This window comes from Budorcas taxicolor, chromosome 2 (genome assembly GCF_023091745.1).
Source record: "Budorcas taxicolor isolate Tak-1 chromosome 2, Takin1.1, whole genome shotgun sequence".
In the NCBI taxonomy this organism is placed as follows: Eukaryota; Metazoa; Chordata; class Mammalia; order Artiodactyla; family Bovidae; genus Budorcas; species Budorcas taxicolor.
The window spans coordinates 57,901,259-57,914,443 of NC_068911.1; the positions used below are offsets into that span (position 1 = coordinate 57,901,259).

Below are 13,185 nucleotides of genomic sequence, written 5' to 3' on the forward strand. Positions count from 1 at the left end.
AAGTTATAATATTTTTCACCTTCTTTTCTCCCACTTTTAGTAATGTGATCATGCTCATGAGTTGCTTTTAGTTTTCTTTTAAGAGTTCATTTGATAGTTATTTTTTTCCTAACACTTTCCAGTTTTCCTTAATAGTAGTGCAGTTTGGTACTAATCTGCTTTGATTTGTTTTATAGCCTGACAGTGTAAGTTGCTGGTCACTATTTAGAAGTTGCTGTTTCAAGTATTTTGGTTTTTTAAAAGAGCCGTAATCATCTAGAAATATTATTCTAAAAGCTTGTGCTTTCATATAGCAATCATAAAAGAAGATAGTTTGTATTAAACATAATAATTTTGTTCACAGTAAACAGTGCATTCTAATTTTGTTTTCACAGCAACAGCTTGCACAACTGCAGAAAGAAAAATCAGAGATTCTGAAAAATCTGGCATTATATTACTTCACATTTGTAGATGTTATGGAATTTAAGGTATGTATTTTAATACATACAGTTTAACATTTCAGAGATAAATTGATATTTGTTAATTGTATAAATTGTTCTGTCACTTGTGGATAATAAAGTATGTGTTTTCTGAATTTAGTAGTAGTCATATAAGTAAAAGATTAAAATAAACTTTTGTTTTCAGGACCATGTTTGTGAATTGCTGAATACTATTGATGTTTGCCAAGTCTTCTTTGACATTGTACGTATAATTTTCAGAAAATTTTCTAATTCTTCTCTCTGTTTCTAGTAGTAGAACTAAGGGGATCAAATGCTTTTCTTTAGAGATAATTTATATGATTAGTATATAAAATTTCAGCATTGAATTTGGCTTTTTTTTTAAGGTAAGGAGTTATACTGTATCTCTTTTTACTTATTGATTGCCATTGAATATAAATCTTGTACATATTGGGAAATAGTTGTTAATTTTAGTATTTTATTTTAATAGTCTCAATTTTAAAAGGTTACACAAATAATTTTTTCTCTATAAAAGGCATACTTGATAAATTCTTTCTTAATAAGACAATTTCTAGATATAAGAAATGAGTGAAAAACATCTCCACTGAGTTAACGGTAAACCTATTCATTAATTTAATACTCCTTTTTTCTTGCTTAGTGAGAATTGCTTCTATGCTTATTATTATTCTGGTTTTGGCTATTCTTTTAAATTGTTAGCAGTTTGAATAGGGTGATCACAAACTCTTTTTTACACTATTTTTTACACAATTTTACACTATTATTTGTAACTCCCAAATTTTAGACATGTTTTTGGTGAAAGGAATTAGGTAGAATTTCAGAAATGGGGATAAAATAAATAAATACAGAAACTTATTGGCTTCCAGTAGCTGCCATGAAGATTCTTTTGTGTGTGCTTAAAAGTTTGTGAAATAAAAAGTTGAACTTAATGTTTTTTTTTCTTAGACTGTAAATTTTGATTTAACAAAGAACTACTTAGATTTGATCATAACATATACAACACTAATGATACTGCTGTCTCGAATTGAAGAAAGGAAGGCAATCATTGGATTATACAACTATGCTCATGAGATGACCCATGGGGCAAGGTATACCGCATTAAAGAAACCTGTGTGAAATTCTCAGTTTGATGGCTTACAATTCAGTGATATTTATGTGTCTGTTTTAAGTGACCGAGAATACCCACGCCTTGGTCAGATGATTGTGGATTATGAAAACCCTTTAAAGAAAATGATGGAAGAATTTGTGCCTCATAGCAAGGTAAGAGCTGGGTTTCAGGGGTGCTTCAATAGGCATATGAGAGCTTGAGGGTGGATAGAGTGATAAACTGCTTCTAAGAAAGAAAATCTTAATGAGATATGATTTATGGTTATATATGGTTTTATCTAACTGTGAACCAGAGAACTCCTTAATTATATCCAGAATCGTTAATGGAAACTCTGGAATATATTAATCCATTGTAGTTTTTAGGTTCTCTATAGGATATAGAGTTAGTGAAGTTTAGTATTTGAGAGTGTCTACTAGATTCATATCAGACTGCTTTGTTCTAATCCCACTTCCGACAGTTACTGTGTATTATTGGGCAGGTTACTTAACCAACTTCACTGTATCTCAGTTTTCTTACCTGTAAAAATGCAGTAATAGTAGTCCTACTCTGTAGGGCTATTATGAGTATTAAATGAGTTATTTTGTGAAAAGTGTTTCCACACATAGTATTTGATAAATCTTAGTTAAATGTTATTAGAGTATAGCCTCGTAATGAGAAAAAATTGCAGGAGTTTGTGATAATTTGAAATGTCTGTCGTTTATGATATATTAAAAAATAGTTCTTAATGAAATAATTTTGGTTTAGAGTCTTGCCATTATGGCTTCTCTGAGGGAGGGCTAGTTCCTTAGCATGCCAAGGAAGCTTATAGGTATCCTCATAAAGATAGGGAAATTGAGGACTGGAAGTGGTATGATGAAGTAAGCCATTTGGCAGCAGTTGTGGCAAAATGAAGGCTAGGATATTAGAATCTTGGTCCATTGTTCCCTTTGAATGATGGGAGTTAGGTTTTTAATAATACAGTGTTTTATATGAATCTGTGCTTTATTTTTTTGACATACAGTTAGCAGCAAGAATTTTCCTTCCTTTTTCTTACTGAAGATTCTAAAGATGCATTTCCAGTTTAATTTCTCTGCGGATCTATATTATACCCACCAATTCATGTAGATTTAATGTCTTAGCGTTAGTTGTAGCATTAGCTTGAAAGAGTCTAGTCAGTTCAGTCAATTCAGTCGCTCAGCTGTGTCCAACTCTTTGTGACCCCATGAATCGCAGCACGCCCGGCCTCCCTGTCCATCACCAACTCCCGGAGTTCACTCAGACTCGCGTCCGTCGAGCCAGTGATGCCATCTAGCCATCTCATCCTCTGTCGTCCCCTTCTCCTCCTGCCCCCAATCCCTCCCAGCACCAGAGTCTTTTCCAATGAGTCAGCTGTTTGCATGAGGTGTAGATGATACCAATTTTGAAGTAAAAATCAGCATTGTAGATGGAAGTGTCAGGGTTTCTCAAAGTGCTAAACAGATCATCACCACCTGTCTCTTTGATTTTGTTAGTGCTTTTACCTCAGCTACTCATCTCTTGTTTTTCCTCTGAATCTGTTTCTAACTTTTTGCCAATCAGTTATGGCTTTGCTTTTAGTTACCCACTTCAGATTTGGCTCTTTTCCCAGTTAAATGATAAACATTTATTTTAAAGGCTGTTATATCTTTATTTAGGGCTTCCCTGGTGGCTCAGATGGTAAGGAATCTGCATGCAGTGCAGGAGACCCAGGTTCAGTCCCTGGATCGGGAGGATCTCCTGGAGAAGGGAGTGGACACCCTCTCTGTTATTCTTGCCGAGAGCATTCCATGGACCGAGGAGCCTGGTGGGCTACAGTCCACAGGATCACAGAGTATCAGGCACAGCTCCGCAACTAACACTTTCACTTTCACCTCATATATCTCTAAGTTTTCCATAGCCGTTAGCACATACTAGACTGTTAATAATTACTTGAGGAGAATTGTCTATTTGGATTAGATCAGTTTTTTCCTAATCTTGATTTTTCTGATATTCTATGATATCTCAGGGCTTTGATGTTAATAGAAAGTCACGCAGTTGTATCTGATTCTTTGCAACCCCATAGACTGCAGCCTTTCAGGCTCCTTGGTCCATGGAATTCTCCAGGCCAGAATACTGGAGTAGCCTATCCCTTCTCCAGGGGATCTTCCCAACCCAGGAATTGAACCCAGGTCTCCTGCATTGCAGGAGGATTCTTTACCAACTGAGTTAACAGGGAAGCCCAACAGAAAGACCATCATATATTTACTAGGATTTGTTCAAATTAATTTAAAAAATTATTCAAAATCACTTGATGCAGTGATAAAAACAATTCCTAGGTTTTACTCCCAGAGGTTCTGGCTCAGGCAGAGCCCTGGATTTTCTTTTTCTGAACAAACTCTCCTGGCAATTTATGCATAGCCAGATTAAAGGACCACTCTGTACAGAATTTTTAGGAAGCAGGAGTGAATAGCAAAAGAGTTAAAAGCAAGCAAGAAGCAAATGAGATGAAAAATACCTTGATGATAAAGTTATCATTAATAGACTAAATGGCAAATAGAAATAATTTATTGAGATAAAGTACAGTGGATCATTTTTAGAAGGCATTCTTTGAAGAAATATGAAACATGTTGAGCTCTGGTAACACTTAGTCATAAACCTTAAGCACCACTTTTTCTTTCAGTGAGCACTATTGGGGTAGAAAGTGACACACAAAAGGATGATGCTAGTCTCTGTGTCCTTTTTAAAATAAAGATCACACGATTGCCATACATTTTCACCTTTAAGAAAGTAACATGATTTGCTGAGCTAAGCTTTAGGGGAGGAGTGCAGAATCTATGTAACTTTCATGAAATTAAAAACAAAATCTAGAGCATAACTGGAACCCACCACAAGTGTCATATGGAGCATACTTGTAATTAGGCTCTTGTTTTATGATGATACAGTTAGAAACACACAGCACTTGTAGCTGGAAATTAAATGGAAAGTAAAAAAAACCAACTCATTCTTCAACTTTCTGTTTTTCTGTTTTAATTAGTCTCTTTCAGATGCACTAATTTCTCTTCAGATGGTGTATCCTCGAAGGAACCTTTCAGCTGACCAGTGGAGAAATGCCCAGTTGCTGAGTCTCATCAGTGCCCCCAGCACAATGCTTAATCCCGCACAGTCTGACACTGTATGGTTCTGTACTTTCTTTTTTGAATGAAAGAGTAAAAAAAATTTTTTTTTAATCAATTAAGCAGTCCTGTTGCACTTTTTCTTCTAATTAGTATTAGCTTGTCAGTGAAGTTTATTGTAAAATGCTCATTATTTACATTGTACTATTCACAGTTTTTTAATTTCTAAATGCTGATGCTGAGTACAGTTATTTGCTTTGCTTTCTTATGGTAGAAAATTTGGAAGATTCAGAAAATTAGAAAACAAAAATCACGCCAAGTTTACAGACTTACTAGAGAAAATCACTATTGTATTCTGTTAAGTTTCTTTTCAGTCTTTTTTCTGTGTATATAAACATAAATGTTATGCATATGGAGAATAAACACACATAATTACTGACTTGGGTGAAATAGTGAGCATCCAGGTACATAATTTTTTTTTTTTTTAATAAAATTTTATCCTTTGAAATACTGCAAACTCTGCAGTAAACTTGGGAAATTTGGAAGTAGTTATTTACTAAATTGAAAACAATTTAACAACCGTGTTTTTTAAAGAGAAGTTTCAGGGTGTGTGGATTTGAAAGAGGCACAGCTTTCATTGCCTTTTATGGACTACGGGTTTAAATATAGGTTATAAAACTTGCATCCACTTTTTCAACTCTGTTGTGGTGGTATTTGAACCAAGAATTGAGTAGTCAGACTTTTTAGAAAGAAGAGAAGGAGGAGTGACCCAGTGCAGAATTTTTTCCTTTAAATCACAAATTTATATTTTTCTTTTTTTAAGATGCCTTGTGAATATCTCTCTTTGGATGCCATGGAAAAATGGATTATCTGTAAGTAACATTGGTCAATTTTATGAATACTCCTCAGATTTAAATTTTAGAGAAAAATAACAGTACGTGGATTGCTTTAATACCAAGCACTGTGCTAAGCCTTCTGTGTGCATCACCCAGTCCTTATATTGATCTGGTTAGAGTAGGTTGATCTAGTTTATAGATGAGGAATTAAAGTTTAGTCCACACAGTGAGTAAGTGACAAAGACAAAGGACCTTCAAGCTTCATGGTCTACTTTCTATTGCCTCTGAACAAGGCCATCAACAGCAAATTTTTATTTTATTTTTAATGATTTTCTTGATACTACATGTATTCAGTTGTTTTTGTTTTTAAATTATTTTAGTATATATAATAGACATATGTTTGCATGGGAAATAAAATTACTTGTTTGCACGCCTACAAAGTTCACAAACTGTGGGAGAAATAGACACACAGATACAATGTAAATGAAAACTGCTATATTTTTTTCTACCACCCCCAGGTCCACTGGCAGAGGGGAATAATTTTGAGCAGTTTGTGCTTTTTAGTTTTTATAGTTCTTGTTTCTTAATTTATTAACATTTAGGTATTATTTGATGACTTTTTATTATACTGTTTCTAAAACTGGTGAATGACCAATTTTTCTTTTTTAGTGATTTTTGGACTGGTACTTTTTTATAAAATACATTGAAACTGAATTAGTGGAATTATCAGAAATAAAGTAATAAGCAAAGATGAAATTAAAGCCTACATTTTAATTATTAGATTTAATATTTAAGTATTAATCTAACAAATATTTAATCTAACAGTTTGATTGTTACTAGGTTTCTACCCCTAAGTTGCTATCAGTGAAAAGTTTTCTAAATGAAAGTTTCTAAATACTCTCAGTTCTCTACTTAATCTCATTATGCACTGGTGGTTTGAGTAATGCTGTTATTAGTATGAAAGAGGAAGAATTTAACACACATTGCCTGTCCTTAGCCATTGTTATAAATTATAATTTTTACATTGATCAGGTTTGTGATCCTTACATTTTCTTCTATAATGATTGTTAAGGTTTTTAGGCTTTTGTTGATTTAAAAAGACAGCTTTCGGAGTATTAATTTTGCTCAAAAGCATGGTGACCCTTGACTGTTTCATGTTTATGGATATATGGATGCAGAACCCATGTGCTTAGTAGTTAGGTGGCATGAGTGACCTCTAATGTTAAATAGAACTATTTCTATCCGTCTCTACCTCGAAAGTGTTCAAAGTGTTAGCCGCTTAGTCTTGTCTGAGTCTTTGCAACCCCATGGACTACAACCCATCAGGCTCTTCTGTCTATGGAATTCTCCAGGCAGGAGTACTGGAGTGGGTAGCCATTCCTTCTCCAAGGGATCTTCCCTACCCGGGATTGAATCCAGGTCTCCTGCATTGCAGGCAGATTCTTTACCATCAGAGCCACCAGGGAAGCCCAGTCCTTACCTTAAATGGGAATAATGAATGCAAGGCTTTGCGTAATGAGCAGTGAGGAGAAGTCAGAAGGCAGAATACCCTGATGGAGGATGCCTGGGCATGGAAAAGGCAAACTAATTTGGGATAGCCTCAGTTGCCAAAAGTCAGGAAAGTGTACTAAGCTTTGCTGCTTTCATTTGTTTGAGCCTTGAGTAGAGTTAGTAGAATTACATCAAACTTTGCACTTCTTTCTCTCCCCCCCCCCCTTTTTTTTACTTTTCCCTTTTTGACACCAATTCCTGCATTAGAACTTTCTATAAAAGCTAGTCTATTTTCTTTACAGCTTTGCTGTAGATTAGTTGAAAGAGGAGTAGCATCACCTTGAAACTTATTAAATATGCAGACTGTTGATTTCCACCCTAGGACTTCTGATGAAAAACTCTGAATGGATCCCGGCAACCTGTGATTTAATAAGCCTTCCCAGTGATTCTGATATGAAGCTGAAGTTTGAGAATCCCTAGTCTAGATTCTAGCCTGGGGCCAAAGGTTGTTGGGGCTTCCCCGGTGGTGCTAGTGGTAAAGAACCCATCTGCTAATGCGGGAGACATAAGAGACTGGGGTTTAATCCCTGGGTTGGGAAAATCTCCTGAAGGAGAGCATGGCATCCCACTCCAGTATTCTTGCCTGGAAGAATCCCTTGCACAGAGGAGCCTGGTGGGCTACAGTCCTCAGAGTTGCAGAGTCGAACACGACTGAAGCGACTTAGCACATAGCACAAGCGTTGTTGAAGGTCTGGAATGTTGAGGATCCAGCCCTTTTGAATGCGATTTCACAGTAACTTGGGGCTTCCCTGGTGGCTCAGACAGTAAAGAATCTGCCTACAGTGTAGGAAACCTGGGTTCGATTCCTGGGTCAGGAAGATGCCCTGAAGAAGGGGATGGCTACTCAGTCCAGTATTCTTGCCTGGAGAATTCCATGGACAGAGGAGTCTGGTGGGCTGGAGTCCATGGGATCATAAAGAGTCAGATATGACTGAGTGACTAACACAGTAATTTATTCAGTAACTTATCCTGGTACTCTTTTCAGGATTTGTTCTTACTTTATTGACTATACTTAAATTGATGGTACAGTCTTTCTCTCTTCAAATTTTTTCTCCAGCTTTCTTGTTTAGTATTGATTTTCTATCTTGTTTTCTTACATTTTCATAAGTATAAAAAACATCATAATATATTTCAGGAATTTTTAAGGAAGTTATTAATAAATGTACTTCTGTGTGTATAATCCTACAATATTTACCTACCTAAAGAGTTAGTTTGCCTGTGTAGTTGCCCTTTGAAGGGAATGTTTAATTAAGAATAAAAGATGCAAGGCAAGTTAAATGTTAGTGATTGAGGAGTTTAAAGATTGAAATGACTGTTGAGAATCAGAGGGAAATCTTACAGAAAATAGAATTGGTTTTTAACTGGCCCAGCATGATACCTAGTTTATAATAAGCTTTGAGTACCTGTTCTAGGAATGAAAGATGAGGTTTTATGGCTTCCCTCATAGCTCAGTTGGTAAAGAATCTGCCTGCAAGGCAGGAGACCCCAGTTCAATTCCTGGGTCGGGAAGATCCGCTAGAGAAGGGATAGGCTACCCACTCCAGTATTCTTGGGCTTTTCTTGTGGCTCAGCTGGTAAAGAATCTGCCTGCAGTGCAGGAGACCTGGGTTCACTCCCTAGGTTGGGAAGATCCCCTGGAGAAGGGAAGGGCTACCCACTCTGGTATTCTGGCCTGGAGAATTCCATGGACAGTCCATGGGGTTGCAGAGTTGGACAGGACTGAGCGACTTTCACTTTCTAGGAATGAAAGATGAGGTTTTATGGCCTCTAATAGAGGGTCAGGGAAGACCTCAGTAAACATACAGGATTACACATTTTTGAAGACCTTCTAAATTAGATGACAAAAGGTAAGATACTTGAATTTATAGAATAGAGAGCCGTGTAACATACTGAAAGAATATTGGCCTTTAAGGGTAACTACTTGAGGAAAAGTCTGGTTCTAATACTTTATTAGTGTGACTTTAGGAAAGTCATTGACCCTCATTTCTTCAGTTGTAAAAGGATACCACTGGTCTTTCCACTCTGTGTGATAATCTTATGAGATAATATATGTCAAAGGACTAAATTAGTAGAAACTATAATTTGCTATGAAATTGTGACATGCTATTTCATTTCCTGTAATGACTTAGAAGAGTAGCTTTCTTTTTCAGTTACTGTAAGGATAATTGTATATATGTAAATTCGTAGCTTCTGATCTGTGGCTTAAAATATCTTTTACTCATTTGTTAAAGTCAGTTCCTTCGCAACCCAGTGAAAGTGAAGTCACTCAGTCGTGTCCGACTCTTTGTGACCCCATGGACTGTAGCCCACCAGGCTCCTCCATCCATGGGATTCTCCAGGCAAGAATACTGGAGTGGGTTGTCATTTCCTTCTCCAGGGGATCTTCCCAACCCAGGGATTGAACCCAGGTCTCCTGCATTGCAGGCAGATGCTTTAACCTCTGAGCCACCACGGAAGCCCTCACAACCCAGAAATGACGTTTTTTCCCTTTTCATCAGTATAAGTACAAAGCATTGGTTTGCAAAGTACAGAAAATTATTATTGAAAAAGAGAAATATTGTTGCCATCTTGGATGGCAATATGTATTATTACCTGTCACTTAAAAGCCTCAGTTTAAGTGACTGTGTTTATGTTTCTTTATTTTTAAAAAGCTACCTTGTAACTCAAATAACCTAACTTAGGAAGACTTTTATTTTCTACTTCTTTTCTTTTTGTTTCAAGTTGGCTTTATTTTGTGCCATGGGATCCTCAATACTGATGCAACTGCCCTGAACCTTTGGAAGCTAGCTCTTCAAAGTAGCTCTTGCCTCTCTCTCTTTCGGGACGAAGTTTTCCACATTCATAAAGCTGCAGAAGACTTATTTGTAAACATTCGAGGGTATGTCATTTTCAATTATTTTCTTTTTCGGAGAAAAGTAGTGAGTGGGGTATCTGTTGACGTTCTGAGGTAGAGAAGGCTCACATTATGAGAGAAGATACAATCTATACCAACTTGTCAGTCACACCAAGTTGTTCTTAACAATGATCCTGATGTTTTTTACAGGTTACTTCACAGACTGAAATAGCTAGTGTTTCTGCTATTTCAAAATTTGTATTCTAGGAAAAAGATGATATGATCTCTTTTGTGTATCGTTACATGGTTTTAGACATAAATATTACTAAAAGCACAATGTACATTTTAGGAATTATGAAGTTTTTAGAAATGTATTTTAGAATGCAATGCATTTTTAAAAGTGTATGAATCTATCAGAAAATACTTCATTAATTATTTATAGCCGTTGCAGAAGTCAGACCACTGCAAAAAGGAAATCATGTTTCCTTATAATGAGGAAGTATTCCAACTGACTCATTTATACTCATTCCTTGTAACACAAATAATTCTTAAATTTGTTCCCTTGGAATTTTTAATGCTTGCTTTTTTTCCCACTTTCGGTTCTGTAGCCAGGATATAAAAACAAGTTGAACTCACACTTGGTAGCCTTTATGAAATCTTTTGAAATTAGGAGTATCTAAAATATCTTGGGGTCTATTGGACGTAAAAATATTGAATAATTGGGTTGGATTTGTCAGCTTAATGGAAGTGAAATTCACCTACATTTATTTCATATCCAATTAAATAATGTCCTAAATGAAATTCAGATTTAAAAAAATCTATTAGTTATTAAAATGTAAAGATATGTCTAGTACTGACAGTTTAAGCCAGTATACCATCTCAGATTTTAGTATGTGTATGAAGTACCCTGGGATGTGAATTAAAATCCAGGCTCCTGGGCATCACCCCTAACCTCCTAAATCCCCTGTATCTATATTTTGGAGAGGTAAAGAAATCTGCCCTTTTCTGCTACTGCCTCCCCCCAGTAGTTTATTGAGGTAAATTTACAGACAGAAAAATGCATAAATTTTAAATGAACAACTCAACAATTTTCCGTACAAATACTCCTGGCAACCACTTAGATCAAGATACAGAATATTTCCATTGTCCCCAGAAAGTTCTCTTGTGCGTCTTTCTGGTCAGTACTGCTACCCCAGGTCCATTTCCCCCTAGCCTTCACAGGTGATCTCTGTCGCCGTAAGGGATTCTGACATTCCCATGCAGGTAGTCTCTCAGCCATAGTGTGAGAAACAGTACCCTCTATATTTTTCAGCTCTTAGTTCACTTTTTATTTTAGATGGTGGAGTACCTGGAAATATCCTATGTCGTTGTGAACTTTGTCATTTTCAAAGTGATTCAGATCAAAAATCCTGAAACTTTTGTCTTAGCCTGTTGACATCCTCTCTGGGGAATTATATTTAAATATATGTAAACACTTAGAACCAGAGAGTTTCTGTGTATTGAGTGAGCGTAAGGTATATATGGTACAGATAAGTTTCATGGCTTTATGAAACCAATTGTCTTTTCATTATGCCATTTTTTTTTTCCTCCTGACCACTCCACATGACTTGTAGGATCTTAGTTCCTAGACCAGGGATTGAATTGAGACTCATCACAGTGAAAGCACCACAAGTACCAACCACTGGACCTCTTGAATCCCTTTGTTATGCTTTTTCTGTGTTAAATGTACCATTTAAGAATTTCTGTATTTAAATTTGAAAAGTTTTAATTTTTTTTATTAAATCATGAGTGATCCAATTTAAAACGTGAATTATAGTAGTTAACAAGTCAGACCATAAGTGTGAAAACTCATCATTTATACAGGTCAGTGGTTACAGAATTATGACATTTGCTTGAAGAATACACAAATCTTAGCATACTTAATTTAGAAATTGAAGTTCTTGGTGTAAGTGGTTAGGAAGATAATTTTTCTTAACATTTTAGGAATTTTGAATTTTTATGTATTTAGTAGCCAGGAAATTAGCATATCTTTATTAGAGTTTATTTTATAGATGACATCTTTAGACTGTTTGATGCTTCTATTCAGTGTCTTCTATTTTAAATGTTTTTTAATTTGAAAAAAATGTGCTTTTTTAAAAAAATGGTCAGTAAAAATCACCCATAGGTCTATCCGTTAAAATAACTTAAAGTAATCAAATGCTTTCCTGCTCCAGTTTTCTCCACCACAAAATTTCTGTTCCTAGTATATGTGCCTTGAGAAATTTTTCTATGCTTATGAGGTAACGTAAAAAACCAAAAGTAATAGCTTTGTCAGCACTTGCAGTTTTTGGAAATCACTGTTAATTATTTTAGAAGTATAATTTAGTGTCCCTATTGGAGATTTAAGAAAATGAAAGTCTTCTTTGTAAATTTAATTTTACTGAATTGAATGTAATACAAGATTTATTATTTCAGGAAGAGCCAATGGGGTACTTAAGGTGCTCAAAATGATGTGGGTAGACTTCTTCCATGTATTTCCAGTTTGAGAGCCAGTTTTTCTTGTTGATAATAAGACATTTTTAGTTGACTAGTATTTGACTAACTTGTTTTTACTGTTATTGACCAAATTAAGATTAACATACTTCCAATTTTTTTTTTTTTGGCTCATAGCTATAATAAGCGTATTAATGACATAAGAGAATGCAAAGAGGCAGCTGTGTCACATGCGTAAGTGGTTCTAACTTATCTGTGAAACTTTTAATCAAGAATTCCTTTCTTAAAGCATTATTTTGTTGAAGTGAGTGCAGATTAATGGTGTGTAAGATGTGGCAGTAGAAGTAGGGGACTTCCAATCAATGAGAAACATGTTTATAACTCTGTATCTAGTCCTCTTGGTATCAGTATGGACAGATTTTTAATATTTTTTAAGTGTTAGCATGCTCATAAGGAATACCATGCAGAGGAATTTATTTTGGTGCCATTCGTTTCTCTTATTACCCCTGTGCTCTGGTGCCAGTGCTTGGCGAGTCATGACGATTTCTGTACTGCTTCGTGTGCACTCCCCGCAATGGTATTTGTTTTTCAAAGTATGTGATCCCATACCTTTCCCAAATATTGGTAAATATATTTTGCTAGAAAATATATAGATAACTTAAACTAGATATTAGTGTATTTAAAATGTTTGTTCAATTTTCCCATGAAATAATTTGGTAATTCATTTACTTGTTATATGGTATACTTGTATAGAATATCTTCTTTAGTAAGTCTAGGTACAGTAGAGATAACACTATCTGATCCATCAGTATTTCTACAAGGCAGAGAAAACATAACACCA

General features: G+C 35.5%; 1 protein-coding gene across 1 annotated transcript in view; it reads left to right on the forward strand.

Annotated features, from left to right (window-relative positions):
* The window catches only part of NCKAP1 (NCK associated protein 1), a 108,789-nt gene that overhangs the window by 38,380 nt on the left and 57,224 nt on the right, over positions 1-13,185 (forward strand). The window contains exons 3-10 of the mRNA XM_052655660.1: positions 375-467; positions 625-681; positions 1,401-1,543; positions 1,625-1,715; positions 4,574-4,711; positions 5,476-5,524; positions 9,761-9,917; positions 12,522-12,578. Of these exons, the coding sequence (XP_052511620.1) occupies positions 375-467; positions 625-681; positions 1,401-1,543; positions 1,625-1,715; positions 4,574-4,711; positions 5,476-5,524; positions 9,761-9,917; positions 12,522-12,578 (785 nt within the window). The remainder of the gene's footprint in view (positions 1-374; positions 468-624; positions 682-1,400; positions 1,544-1,624; positions 1,716-4,573; positions 4,712-5,475; positions 5,525-9,760; positions 9,918-12,521; positions 12,579-13,185) is intronic.